Source organism: Lepisosteus platostomus, chromosome 8 (assembly GCF_059453375.1).
Source record: "Lepisosteus platostomus isolate fLepPlt1 chromosome 8, fLepPlt1.hap1, whole genome shotgun sequence".
Classification (NCBI taxonomy): domain Eukaryota; kingdom Metazoa; phylum Chordata; class Actinopteri; order Semionotiformes; family Lepisosteidae; genus Lepisosteus; species Lepisosteus platostomus.
The window spans coordinates 6,904,062-6,919,426 of NC_142618.1; the positions used below are offsets into that span (position 1 = coordinate 6,904,062).

Here is a 15,365-nt window from a genome sequence, read left to right on the forward strand (position 1 = left end):
ATTCAGCACATCTAGCCTGCTTGGTAGTTCGGAAGAGAATCTCATCCAGTCATTTCTTGATGAAAGTTCTTTCTTCCCTGTCCTATTCTGCTTGGCTTAAGTTTCCTTCCTTCAAAGTCTGTTTTCTTGAAACTGTTAACTTTTGACGTGGACTCAAAAAAATACTTTTATGAGACAACATACAAATCAAAAATACAATGTTAAGAAACTGAGGGTCTGTTTTATTTAAATCCTCTCCCTTTTTGACTAATATCTCACTCAAAGACACATCTTTCTCTGCATTAGCTTTAATGAAGGAAAGTAGTTTCAGAATTAAAATCATTTAAGACAGAGAGAAATAGGTATTGACTGAAATGCCATCACTTTAAATAGATAAACTCCATCCCCACCTGCCAGACTGACAGGTTAATGAGCAGACTGGGCTTAAATCTAACAGCAACAAGGACTTCAAAATGACATGAAAATCAAAGGTGAGTGATTTTCCACAGGATAATATGGAAAAGGTGCAAGTCTGTTTAGAACCCAGCATAAGTTTAAAGGTATTTTTTCCTCAAATGTTTTTTTACATCTATGACAATAAATTAACTCTCAGAATTGATGTAAAAATGAATCACAATTAATATTTTGATCAAGCTACCACATGTTAATAGATGCACCAAAAAAATGCAGCGCTCTCAGTGTAAAATGCTTAATCTCAAACTAAAACGATTCCCCTGTCCCCACCTTCCTCCCTGGAATCTGTCAGAATGGTTTAAATGAATGACCCATTGTGATGGAAATTGATGGTAAACTCTTGGTGTACTTTAAGACTACTGTACACCCAGCTTTACCTCCTACTAGCTGGGTCTACCCATTTAAGGGAATGTTATGTGAAAAAAAAAATGTTAATAGGTTCCATAGCAGTACTCCTGTTTACAGAATCAGCCTTCCCCACTTTAATGTAGCATTTAAACTTAAAGTTGACTTTAACCTGCCTGCTTCTGTTCTGTATAAAAAAAATTAACAAAAACAGACTTCAGAAATGTAGGACATAATACAAACAACTAACATCTGAAAATAAAACATTCCCCTTCCATTTTAATAAACAGTTAAAATCAGTTGTTCAAATGGAAAAATAAACACAACCACCAGAAGTTGTTTTTTTTTGGTGATGATACTAAATGTCCCCAAAAGTTATGATCTTGTTTATAGGTAAAAAATGTCTTAGATGTGTGTGGTACAAGTTGTTTTCTTCTGCCTCTCTTCAAGAAATGTCTTGAACCCTCCTGACGTGCCCCTTCTTTAAATAAAAATCACAATTTAGGTATTCATCTGTATTGCCTGTGCCTTTTGCTATGGCTATGGAAATTATGGAAGTTGCATACTGTAACATTTTAAATGGTGACCTCTATACTGTACATGTGAATTTGTTTGCAAAGGGTATTTAGAAATGCTGCCTTGGCAGAGGTTTATTAAATGACGTTAATCAAGCTAAATTTGGAGTGTATATGTCCTTAGTGATGGCCAATGGAGACATAGCTGAAATCCCACTGAGCTTGAAGCAAAGTGTATGTGCTCTGGAGCGAGGGGGGATGGGGTAGGGCAGTCAACAAATATAACTTCGCTCTCAGCTCAGAGAGCCTCAAAGCAGCTGTTCATTCCTTCATTTACCCGTACACAGAAGACCACGAATCAAAGAAACTTGGGACCTTAAAATGTACCTCCTTGTTGACAAGCGCTTAGAGTTATCGGCTTACAGTTGAGTCAAAACTTTGCACGGGAAATTGCAGTTGCCTTCGTCTAAAATAAGCACTATCCTGATTAGTGCTAACCCTTTCAAGACATTAAAAATAGTGTATTTCCTTTCAGCTGAGCCTGAGTAGGTAGGCCCCGGGATGGAGTTGTGGTGATAATGTTCGTAATTCTGGCTCGTGTCAGCTACCGTGTTTTTCATCTGAATAAGAATTCCTTTTTATCACTGCATTGGTACATTGGGATCTGGTACTACTGCATCTAGTCTCCTTGTCCATGCTGGAAGATGTTTGCAGCTTTCTCGTGATCTAGTTTTGAGGATATTAAATTGTAGGGAAGAAAACATATATAGAAAAACTATATTAAATCCGAAAAAGCTATGTTCTTTTTTTCTGAAGGTTGTACAAGTGTGAACTATGTCCCTAGCTAATAAATCAACTAATGGTCCTTTTCTTAAAAAGTTTTGCATTCAATGAACAGACAACCTTTACCCCTCTTTACTCCAGAAAGAGACTACTTTACAAAACAACTGCAGAGTTTAATCTGTGAGCCCTGTACTTGCTAATACAGCTGGCTGGAACATGAGCTTTGTATTTGCACCGTGAGAGATGTTTTCTTCAGAAAATAAAGATGAGTCGACCAAGATAAAACTACTGAAGAAATGAACAGGTTTTTCTTTAAAGCGCTCTTATGCTTTAGAAGGGAATGATGGTGTGGTGCTCCTTAAACTGGGTACTAACGACAGCTCATTAACAAAAGGTTTCCACATGATTGGACATAAGAACCATCTGCCCATTCTGAGATTGAAATGGGTTGACTTAACTGAAAAAAACATATCCTGGATGGAAATGGAAAATCATGTGTCAGTGATAATGTATATTTGAAAATTTGTACCAAATAGGTGCTGGAAAATATATTACTAAAAATCACCCATGCATCCCCAGTTACTGATCTTTTATGGTTGTAGATCATACTAGATCTAGAACCCATTTGCCTTTACTTTGGTTTTACTTTGTTGTCCAGTTTTGTTGTGTAACAATTACACAGTTATTAGACACTTAAAAATGTCTTTGGTATCATTACAGTAAAATGTGACTCGAATTTATCATGGCCAAATTTCCCATTGGCCTATACCAATCACGGCCTCCTAACAATCCCCATCTATGAACTGGCTCAATCACTCTGTTCTCCTCCCCACTGATTGCTGGTGTGTGGGTAGCATACTGGTGCAGCATACTGGTCCATCAATTTCCCTACGGGATTAATAAAGTATTATCTATCTATCATCCAGGTGGGGCTGCACATTGGTGGTGGTGGAGGGGAGTCCCCATTACCTGTAAAGCACTTAGTGAGTGGAGTGTCCAGAAAAGTGCTATATAATTGTAAGCAATTATTATTATTTATCATGGTTCTCGCCTTTAACGTTTTCTGCTGCTGTACAGAATTGCGATGCCAATGCAGCCAAAATAACATAGAACAAAAGACCAAGAGTGACCATAATCACTGAGTCTGTGACAGTGCTAATTCCTGCACTTTAAATCCAGGATTGGGGTTGCAGGCTTTAGTAGTGTTCTGATCTTAATTCCAATAACTATTTTGTATAAAAAGGCAAATCACAACTTCTTATTCCGTTGCTAATTAAAAACTACCTGTGAAACCTCCAGCGCTCTGGCCCTCGATGACTACAGATTTAACATGAATGAAGTGATTCAGCTTCATTCTCATACGACCTGATAGGAGTTTCCCCTTTCTGAATCTGGGAACCTGGTCATTACCTCTCAGAGGTCTAGACTGCCATATCTGTGCACTTGTAAATGTGTAGCGGCCTGTTGGCGCTCAGGGAAAGATAGAAGCTAAACTCTTGCCACTCTGTCCACAGAGCTGACACTCTCTACAGAACTACAGCAGGTCTGTTAATGCACATACATAAATACTGCAGCACACTCAGGTTGAATCTTTTGTTCATAAGTTGATCTTGCATCGTCTTAAAGTCTTCTGTCCCTATGACTGTGGTAATATGCTCTGACAAGTGTTAAGTAGTGTTTACTTTTTTATAATCTGAAACAGTGCTAAGGCTATTTATTCTTTTTTGTGATAACAGTAAACCTTATTGTGCCATTTCTTAGCCGGACATATCACGTGCTGAAACAAGTAAATGAACTTGATTGTACGTTTTTAGCAAACTGCTGGAATATTGTTAACAATATAAAGCAATAAAAAAGAAACAGATGTATTTTCCTCACTTTTATTTGCAGCTGGCAGATACTCTATTTTAGAAACGAAATGCTCCGTTCTGACCCCACTTATCTAAAAAAAGCATTTCTTGCTAGTCCGGAGTCTTATCTGAATATCTGAAGTTGTGTAGTTTCAATCATATGGGAGTACATGTGACCCAGCCTCCTAGAAATCTGTTAATCTCATGCACAGTAGCATTAGCTTTGGCCCAGTGGTATACAATGACAATAAATTGAGATTGTTTAGTATTTCTTTGTTTTACTTTGTTGTCCGGTTTTGTTGTGTAACAATTACACAGTTATTAGACACTTAAAAATGTCTTTGGTATCATTACAGTAAAATGTGACTCGAATTTATCATGGCCAAATTTCCCATTGGCCTATACCAATCACGGCCTCCTAACAATCCCCCTCTATGAACTGGCTTCATCACTCTGCTCTCCTCCCCACTGAGAGCTGGTGTGTGGTGATTGTACTGAGCACACTATGGCTGCCATCGCATCATACAGGCGGGGCTACACACTGGTGGTGGTGGAGGGGATCCCCATTACCTGTAAAGCGCTTTGAGTGGAGTGTCCATAAAAGGATTATTTATTAATTATATTTTTTAATATATATAAAAAGTGGCTGCATTTTACATGTATTTAATTGTTAAACAAAAGAAATACCACAGAAAAAAATGAGAAACCTTCTGATTTCTAAGGGAAGTATCTTCTGCTAATGAAACAACATTTTTAGTTGTATGACGTATTTGCAGTATATAAAAATATTTTTTATGTTGCACACTAAACATGGGTAATGCAATGCTGGGTTAAATCTATGAAAAATTATAAAATTGTCTCAAGAGCAGATCGAACTGTTGTGAATTTTTTTAGATTATGCTGTTTGTCCGTTGTTGCTGTGTGTGTATTTACTTCTGAAGTAATGTTGTAAGTGGATGCCTGGGGACTTGTGTTTTTATATTATTTGACCTCATTTTTTTAAACTGAAAGTCAAGCTTCATCTTGACTTCAGATTCTCATTTGAACGTCTCACATTTGTATGACAAGTTAAGTGCCGTAACCTAATTCCTCAAGACCACAGACTCATTCATTTAGATCCTCCTTGAACAGGGTAGTAATGTGTCTTGGTGCTGAAGCACATCTTCTCTGTATTCTCTTCTGCATATGTATAATCCATAATCCCACATGGAAAAATGTAATTGAACCATCTTCCTGTTTGTTCCTCAGTTGTGTGACAGAAGGTTGATTAGGGGGAATATCTTAACCTTTTGTGCTTTTTAGGGAATTAAGTATTTTATTCATGGTATATTTTTTTTAACCTAGACGTTAAAGGATGGTACTGTGGAGATAATTACAGTATCTCAGAGTTCCCACTGTTCTCTTTTAACATTGAGCTACAAATGTTTGTTCACACACCGGCCCACTAACATTCACCTTTTAAAAACGTGTTTCCTTTCATAATGTGCAGCATTATTACTAGTACAGAGTGAAGTAAAGCTGGATTCTTCTCTATATCTGTTACTAGATCACAGTGACACAATAATGACAGTGTACACTTTGAACAACGTTTTTTTCCATGGTAGATATTTTGAAAGTATTCAGCTTTGCTGCACTAAAAGTAAATGGACCTAAAGGCATTTGGTTTGCAATGTCATAATATCGAAGGTATTGCCAAAGCCAAGTCATTGTGGAGAAATATAAAAAGGATTATTACACATTATTACACTAGAGAACTTTAGACAGTTTTTATGTTCATGTGGAAGAAGCATAAATCTCACTTATTGTATTGAAATGAGCCATGAGCGATCACGCTGCTGGATGGTTTTAAGAAGCCTGCAGTGGATGTGTGCAGCAGTTGTTCGGTCGTTACAGCACAGGCTTCGCCTCCTCTTCCAGCTGACCTCTTTCCCCCAGTCAAGCAATGAGACATGTTAAAGAGTTTGACACTCTTACCACCCTTGAGGAGGAGAACTTAGGCGACATGTTTTAATTTACAGAGGTCAAACATCTTTGTTGTTTTTATCACATTTCATTGAAATTGCTTATTGTGAGGTGACATTTCACTCCCTAGCCAATATTAAATATCATTATTCAGTTGGCATAATATAAATATCTAAAAACTGACCTAAAAGGATTATTCAGAAACTTCCAATTCCATCTTAGGTCTTGTATGCTAACCTATTTATTGTTTTTTTTTATCGAGAGAATGTTAGGATTGTTTTAAATCCAGCTTTTTTAAGCCATTTCTCTTTATTTTATTATCTTCAAGGTGGGGGGTTCAGCTTCTTAATGCCATAATGTTTTTTTTGTTACCTTCTGTCTCATGGAATAGCCGAAGTGGTCTTCGCTGGTTTGCATTGAAAGACCTGTAAAACACACACTTCCGTTCCCATGAGAGGTGTCGCCATCGTCAGTACATCAGAAATAACTGCGGACTATGATTCTTTTTTATGACCTCCCTGGAGATCTAGAAATTGAATTCAAATTCATTACTGAAACCTGCCAAATATATATAGGCCACATAAACATGAAAAGACCACGACAGAATTTCCAACTGTAAGTGGGACAGCCGAATTGAACTGTACCAGCCTCTTAGTATGTCCTAAGAAAAATAATTCATTGCATTTACATAGCTTCTTTTAACCAGCAGTGTTCAGTTTTTGTTTTTCATGTCACACTTGACAGTGTGCAATTTAAATCTCTGGCATCCGAACTGAAGCTGGTGATCGCAGTGTCTTAGCACAAAAAAATGATGGCACTTGTTTTTCAAAGAAAAGCTATGCAGTATGCAGGCATTGTGTACACAGTAAGGGAACCAAATCTGAATATTTCATATGAAGAAGAGCGGGCCAGTTCATGTGAGGAGTGAGCCCGAGGCTGGGCTGCAGGGTGAGGAACAGCAGGCTGGGGCTGAGGAGACAGTGGCTGTTGGCCTTGCAGCAGTGCTGGGGCTGGAGACAAGGACAACCCTGAAAACGCCTGCAGCCCCAGTAAAACCATCTGTGTCTAAACAAAGCCAAACCGTGTCGGACCACTACTAATAAATATCAGTAGCCTCCTGTGCGCATTGGATTGTAGCACATAATTGTGTTCACTTGGTATTTTGAGCTGGTTGAAGGTTAAAACCCTCTACCTGTTGTCCTTTGTAATATGTTTCTTTGTGTTGCTGTCCACAAGCACACTATGAATTCCTATTTATAGAGATAAATGAACTTAGAATGAGTTACGGGATTTACTGTTCTGTCTGCTGTGTACAAATCCAGGTGTTTTGTAGTGCCCTTCATTTCATACTCTCCTTTGCTTTCATTTTGTTTGTGTCGCTCCTGTGAATCTCTCAAAGCAAACTTCTTGCCATCCTGAGTTTGTATTCACTCATTGGGCTGTAGGCAGTAGTGTGGGGATTAGTTTTGAGTGTGTCAGAATATACTTGACGTAACAATGTTTTTTTCTTTGTTTTTTGGGGGGGATAATGCTTGAACAGGGTATGTACTGTATGTAGTCTTATAGAAGTACTAAGAAATGTGAGAACAGACTGATTCAGTCAGAAGAAATAGGCTGGTTATACTGTACAGTACTTCAAAAATAAAGTCTCTCAACAAATTAATCCTTCAAAGAAATAAGTCCAGTTTCAGGAAAATATAGCCTAAATGATTTATTACAGAATAACGCTGAGGTTCCACAGGGGCTAGAACATCTTATAACTAATGACTCACTGGGTTCTGTCCCTTTATAAATCATATTTTAGGAAATGATTCATAGAATCCCACAAAAAAAGGAAAGAATATGCACACCCCCAACGTTATTGAGGTTTATATAAGCCAAACAGTTAGCATAAATAAGAAAGAGTGTGCACCCAGTCGATTTTGCTGTGCATAGAACCCTAGCAGGAATATTTTAACTTTCACTAAGGATGGGAGCTGTACTCACTGACCGGAAAATTGCCAATGTAAAACCAATTTCCAAAAATGAGAACCAGGACTCTATCATTGGCATATCAAGTCTTACTTCTTTACTATAACTATGGAAACAGAAGCTAGACCTAAACTGCAACATTACTTACAAAACAAAGACATTTGAAGATACAGCCAGCATGGATTTTAGAAAGGGGTAGCATTGTTTCACTTGCTAGAATTCTTTAAACAAACAGCTACGACAGCTGATAAAACTAAATAAGAAGACATCATGTATTTAGATTTTGATAAGTGGCTCATACAAGGTTAAGTATCAAATTGAAAGCTGTGTGCAGGTGAATCAAGAGCTGGTTAACAAACATGAAACAACAAATCAAGACACTAGGCCCTCCAGGAACCACGTCCTACACTCCTATCCCAGGCAGAGACAGAGAGAGTGTCGGCCTATATCGAAATACTCATTTCTGCTTTGATCAAGGCAGGATCAGTAGTACACGGAAACGTTCTATGTGTTTTATCAAGGATTTCACAGTGAATTACACAGCGTACGAATCTCATGTTATTTCTGATATCTGTCCCTTAATGGAAAACATAATCTTAACGGCCTTTCCCCCTGTGACTTAAAGACCCCTGTCTCTCTTTACTTTGTAGGCCCTGATTATATCAAGCAGAGGTTCAACGAACCTGTGGAGATTAAGGAGGCCCCAGAAGAAAAATTAAAGGAAAATTCATCCCCGTCTAACAGTCCCCATTTCTACCGGAAGGGGACCACCCCTCCTGAGACCCCTCACGAGAGCCCAGGCCCCACGCCTCCCCCATCCCCCCTAGGCACCAAGAAAAAACAGCCGCAGCCGCAACACAACAGTGGGCCTGGAGGGAAGCCCGGCAAAGAAGAAAAACCGCCCACGGTGACCGACGCCCCGGCGACCGCCATCAGGAAGTCGGCGTCGCGGACCTCGATGAGACAGGAAGCACCGCCCCCGAAACCCGCCAAGAAAGCCGAGCCAGCGCACAATCCCAGAGTCAGCTCCGGAAACGGACAGCTCCACTCCCAGTACCATGGATATTACGTGAAGATGGAGGTGAAGATCCCGCCGGAAGAGCCCGAAGACGCCGACGCCTCCGTCTCCCAGTCCACCCTCGCCAGGATGCCCCCGCCTCCGAAGCAGAGCCGCTCGGCCCCAGCGAAGCCCACGAAGGCCAAGCCAGCCGCCAAAGAAAGCAAAACCGAGCCAAAAGCCAAGAGGCAGGAGTCTATAAAACCAAAGAGCCTAGCAGAAACCAAGAAAGCCAGCATGGAGGCCGCCAGCGACGTCGCAGAGGCCGAATCGGTAAGTCTGCTTTTGAAGGAGGATTTTTCTTACCAGAGTCTCGGTCGGCGCTTAACACAGATCCGAACACACATTAATTAATCCTCTTTCTTTTCTTATATCTGAAAGTGATCCACCTCAAGAGGTTTTATTGTGTACGAAGACCTTTGATAGTTATGGAAGAGGGGGTAAACTCTCGCATGGAATGTGGATGACAAAATACAACAGCACAATGTAGCTGAACTGCATTTGATCATTTTTAATAACAGGAACCCAGAAGGTTTGCAGATCCAGAGAAAATCTGCTTGTGCGTTTACATACCTACTGTTGCAGCTTTGCATTTGCATAGCAGAGGAAATGTGCTAGTAATGTGCTAAATGTACAGCATTTTTAATTTTTAAGTGTTCTTTTCCATGTTCAAATTATCTTTCAGTTGTATATATTATCATATATCATATAATAATATATAATATCATATATGATATAATAATCATATCATATATCATATAATAATCCAACCAGTCTGTACTTTCATCTTAATGCCTAATAATTCTCTGACTCTGATCACACAGGGAGGTGCTGATCCCTACAAGACAATAAACTTTAACTCCTGGTGATGAAATGATGTAGCATCTCTAACCTTTCCCATGTTTCTCTTGTTTTGAGAATGGTTGTTGATGTTTTAGCTCATGATATGTGAGGCATCCACACCAACCTCTCTCAGAAACAGGAGAAGGAGCTGGTTAGACAAATTTAGACATTTGGGAATGTTTGTATTGGAAGAGTTATGGTGGGGAATCTTACTGGTAGAGTAGTTCTGTGCCTTTCACCTAACCTACACAGGGATAGAGCCTTCTGCGCTTTCAATTCCAATAAGGTTATCTCTGCAGAAACCGTCTGGTTTTGACCATAGTATCAGAGTGATTCAACAAGTTTCCGAGTGTGAAAGCAAAATTGTGTGATATATTTTCATTGTTTTCATTGATTCCTGCTACTTTACGTGAACTCATACTGTACGTGCTTTCTTAGTTAATTTAAAGATATTCAATTTAGAGTTTTCAGTTTCCAGTTGTGACTATTGTAAGTGAAGGTACTGTAACTGTCTGCCATTGTAATTATATGTGGTTTTAATTATAATAGAATTAAACTGAGTCAGGCAACCCTCTAATCCCCAGTCCCAGTCCTGGAGGGCAGCTGTAAAACCTGCAGACACAGGACCAGGACTGGGGATTAAAGAGTTGTCCCGTCTGCTTTTGGTGTTAGATACTATTTGGACAACTGGGTAATCACAACTGGTCTTCTGTTCAGGAACTGTGTTATCTGCTTCATCTAAGAACGCGCCCGGAAAGCTTCTGCCTGAGTTTTAGGTCAGGGATCAGCTGTCCAGAATGAGCCATTTGGTATTGGAACCAGTTTACAAGCTCACACTGCTTGCACATTGCAATAATGGAACAGATCTTGCTGCCCAGTTCCCAGATATGAGCTGTAACACACCTGGGCTATCCTTGATGAAACGCTTCAAAGTATTGCAGTAAAATCAATTTCCCAGGGCTCAGGCACTGCACATGAATCCAGCTCATATTTTGTGAATACTATGTGAAGTAAGATTTCCAGTTAAAAAGGTGTTCTTTCAAGATGTGAGCTTCTGTTTACTTACGTTTGGTCTGGTGTCAGCATTGTTTTGATATCAGTAACTTGTAAAACATCTCATTAGCATCTTACTTCCAGAAAGTGGTGACTACATGTACTTTATTACAAAGTCTAAAATGATCCTGATGATGTAATGGTGTATTACTCTTAACAGAGCTCTTTAATTAAAGAGCTCTCTAATTAAAGAGGCTGTCCACTACAGCTGTTGTTAGGAGGCTAGCTTCCTTCCATTAAAGCACTTAATATAAGCAGGTTATTATGGATTAGTGCCAAAGATGATCAATTATCAGGTCTGTTAAAGGAATTGTGATCTAAAGATGTGTCTGAACTCTCAGGCCTCTTTTTTATTAATCTCTCATTTTAATCTCCTAATTGAACTACATTCTTTTGTATTGAGTTCAAAGAAGATCGGCAATAATGAGTCCTGGACTTGGGGGAAAAAACACACAGGTTATGGCGCCTCTTCAATTAAATCTAGAGCAAAGGAGATTGAGAGGAGGACCCTAAGGGGTATAGATAGGGTTAATGCCAGATACTATTTCACACACAATAGGGAAACAAGGACTCTGGATCATAATAGGAAACTAGGAATTTAGGGTGGTGAATAGGGAACACTTCTTTACATAAAGACTTATGGCCAGCTCTGGGCACTTTTAAGAAACAGCTAAAAAAAATTATTTAGCTCTAGTACTTATCCCTTAAACTACCAAACAAATAAGATGCAGTTAAGACTTAGCACAGGAGGCACATTTTTATTCAAAGAATTGTGGAACAAGCTACCTAGCCATGGCGTTGAAGCCAATACCTTGGATTCTTCCGGAAAATGGATGAATCAGATAGGAAAGATATCAACTTTTATGGGTCAAATGGCCTCACCTCATTTGTAAGCTTTCTTTGCTTCTCACATTCTTAAATAATACAGAATTTAAGAATGGAAGTGTTTGTCATATATAAGACAGTAAATGCCATTACTTTTATTTTTTGTCTATCACCAAAAATATTGCCAGCATTGAATTCTAGAGCTTCTCTGTGTTCAGTGATAAAAGTAACATGAGTTATAATGTCGAATATTCATAGAGTTTTGTAGACGATTGAATGTTGCATTGAAACGCCTGTTAGCGAAGTCTTTCTCCAAGCCATAACGCAAAGATATTGTCATTTTCTGTACATATTTTCTCAGAAGTACAGTCCTGTAGAACATAATTATCACTTCTTCTAACATTCTGTTGTCTGATGTTTTTTGCAGGGTCCTAACTCAATTTTGGTCGCCCTTGTAATGCTGTTGAACATTGGTCTAGCTATTCTTTTCGTCCACTTCCTGACTTGATGCAACAATAGCTCAGGTAAGCATTGTCCTTGTGTTCATTGAGAGGGTATGTTCTTTTTCATTCTTGTTTTCTTCTCAGTCACATTTTCTGCATATTTGTACCTTTTGTTTGTTTTTCTTTGCAAAAAAAAAGAAAAAGCCCAAATACCCTCATTGTAATATTAAAGCTGTGCCTGAATGTGATTCAACATAATTTACTTAACCATCTAACTGTTTTGACCCTTCAGTGAAGGCGTGAAAACTAGTGGCGTAGGCCCTAATTCTCTGCAGTCGTGTCAACGGCCTTTAAAAAAAATGGCGCCAGTCAGACTCAGACACAGGCAAAGGAGGAATGGATTTAGAGTGAAACGCAGGAGAAAGATGAGACGTGAACATTGAGGCAGGGGCTGCTGAGCTCCCTGGCGATGATTTGTGGCTCTTTTGGGTCCCCATGAAAGCTGAAGCAAGCAGCCATGTTGGGAAAAACAAAATAAAAATCTGCTGATCCCGCCTAATCACTCAAGTGCACGGCTACTTCATCTGTTCTGGCAGAGAGAGACATAACTGGAAATGCACGGAGATGCACTTTTAGCTGACGGAAGCTAACAGCTGCCTTACTGTTTTACCATCTGACGTTTTAGTGAGGAGATGTGCAAGCGGCTGCCAGAGGAATTTGTTCAGAGGACTTTGCTGCTGGGGAATCAGTTTCCAGTGTTCAATCTTCCCTCACTAGAAGAAATCGTACGCGTTTAGCAGCATCACTCACAGGTCTTATTCCATTACCTACTTCTGCTGCTGCTTTCCCTGACATCTCCTACATTGTTTTAGGAGATTCACTTCTTACAGGCTCGTGCATGGTACTGTTAGTTTTTTTTTTCCCAATTGTTATTTATTTCTGACTCGTACGAATTTAAGCCTTTTGTTTGGTGTGTGACGTAATAGACGCTGCTCAGCAAAGAGTTATTTCCCTTCTTTCTTTTAGTTGGCATAACGGTAATAACCACCGATAACAGCCCTCTTAATTCAACAAAAGTTTTTTTTGTTAAGAAGTTACTTTGCAAGCAATGGGTCTATAGATTTTTTTTTATCATCGCTAACGGTTGCAGAAATTGTCACCTGTTTGTCCTACTACCTAGAAGGTGAAAACTTACTTAAAACTGGTATGTGAGAAGCAAAAGGGATAACATATTAGATTTGTTTGTTCTTGTATTCTTGTAATAGATAGGAATAATACTTGATTGAATTTAAAAGCCTAAAAAAACTGTGTTATTTATTTAATGAATAATGCTAATTAATATATGATGTCATAGTATTGTAACATAGACTATTATGCATGGGATTTTGTTGACAAATGACTATCATTTCTGCTTTCATTGTGACACCTTTAATAGTCAAATGCTGGCAAACAGTTAGCCAAATTAATGAGCAACCTGTTCCTGAGATCTCACCAGATTAGTGCTGTGCTCGTTTGCATGTTTGCATGATTGGAGATCCACAACCCCTTTCTGAATTAACGTCACTGGACTTTGTGTTGAATACATTCAGGTGAAGCTGCTGGGTACGGTAGGAGAAATGGCAGGGTTGATGCCTTTACCCGTTATTTTTCAAAACAGTTCTACTGTTTACCTCAGAAAATACAAGCCTCAAAATGGAATGAAGTGTTTGTCTGAATCTTGTACTGTGGAAAGTCTGGCCACTGTAATCATTAGAAACTTGTTTTAAAACAATGTGCCATTTCATTGTCACTGTTGTTTTCTTTGTTGCCAGCTCAGCATGATAATTTTATTTTAATTTCTGAAACACTGTATGTGAATATATCACTTCAAAGCAAGAGATTATATCTATATTATACATATACTGTAGCAATATATATGTGTGAATGTGTATATATATTTCTATGTATATATACATGCATTGTAATTTCAAGTAGAGGTCAAAGCAAAGTGCTTGAAAACGAGATTATATTTATACCTGCATTACATATAGAAATATATATGCTTGTTTGTTTTTATATATATTTCTGTGTGTATACACGCATTGTAGTTTCGAGTACTGGTCAATGCAAAGTACTTGAAAAAATGCTTTTAATTATTAATTATTGTAATGGGATTTTACTTTTTAGTGCAATTGATTTGTAAACATTTTACTAGTTTGCATGGTTTATCCACAAGATATTATTATAAAAGCTACAGCTTTGTGAAGTCAATAATCTGGATCGATCTGTATAACAGGTCAGGGCTGTGTAGGCTGAAATCTACGGATTTCACACCAGTAACACAAAGGTGTTTTTTGCAGAAGTATGTTCAGAATCCTATGTGTGACCTGTGTGGAATGAAGAAGAGATCAGACACAACAAATGAAAAAGTGGCAACTTAAATGTTTTTTAAATAATTGTGCTTCAGATGTAGAAATCTGCCAAATTCTTAAAACTGTAATATTTGCAAATGTTATAGAGATGGCTATTTTTGTGGACATGTCCAGATGTTTAACCCCTTTCCTGGCAACTGTGTATGGCACTTTTTTTGTTTTGATTTTTTTTTGTTCTCCCTTTTGTCTTGACGAAGAACTGATAAGACCTGTAATGACTAAAAAGACAATATTGGGAATGTTTTTAAAAAAAGTAAACTAAGCATGTTGGTAAAATTTATATATAGATTATATACTATTTGTAAGCATTTTTACAGAGCACAATCCAAAATCTGTTGGTATTTTTCTAAAATGTGAACAGCTGTATTTTGACATTAAAAAGAGACTTTGTAATTGGTTACTGTAATATACACTACATTTTGGACAGCTGCCAGCTGCCAATAAGCTTCTTAAAAGTTTTGCTTATTTCAATAAGAAAGATTAACAACATTGAAAATGTTTACTGCTGTTAATGAACTCAGCTGTATGAGTTTCGATATTTTAAACCCCAAACCCCAAGCATTTTTTTCTGTAAAGTTTTTGGAGCTGTTATTTCCACAAATAAAATTCAGTAAAAAAAAAGTTATCATGTGTGCTTTGGTTGGGTTTTTTTGCTTCCTGTATATGTCTGTATTCATCTTTTTATTTGTCAGTCCAGCATGAATGTATCAAGGTAAGACAAAAAACTACTCATCTGCTTCAGTTTAATATCTCATGTCAACCTCAATTTTCAGGTCACTAGAAAAGCAGTGCACTATCACTTTGAAGTCCAAAGTACTTTCACCTACTGTATGTATCTACACAGCTGTGATGCA

The 15,365-nt window shown here is 38.3% G+C and overlaps 1 protein-coding gene across 3 annotated transcripts in view; it reads left to right on the forward strand.

The window, feature by feature from the left end:
- Window positions 1–15,136, forward strand: part of LOC148655570 (junctophilin-1-like) — a 60,057-nt gene extending 44,921 nt beyond the window's left edge. The window contains exons 4-6 of one of the 3 annotated variants that reach the window (XM_088642207.1): window positions 8,530–9,209; window positions 12,085–12,181; window positions 12,393–15,136. In XM_088642207.1, the coding sequence (XP_088498333.1) occupies window positions 8,530–9,209; window positions 12,085–12,165 (761 nt within the window). In that variant the 3' untranslated portion in view covers window positions 12,166–12,181; window positions 12,393–15,136. The remainder of the gene's footprint in view (window positions 1–8,529; window positions 9,210–12,084; window positions 12,182–12,392) is intronic. The other 2 variants (XM_088642209.1, XM_088642208.1) reach the window with 2 other exon arrangements.
- The last annotated feature ends 229 nt before the right edge of the window (window positions 15,137–15,365 follow it).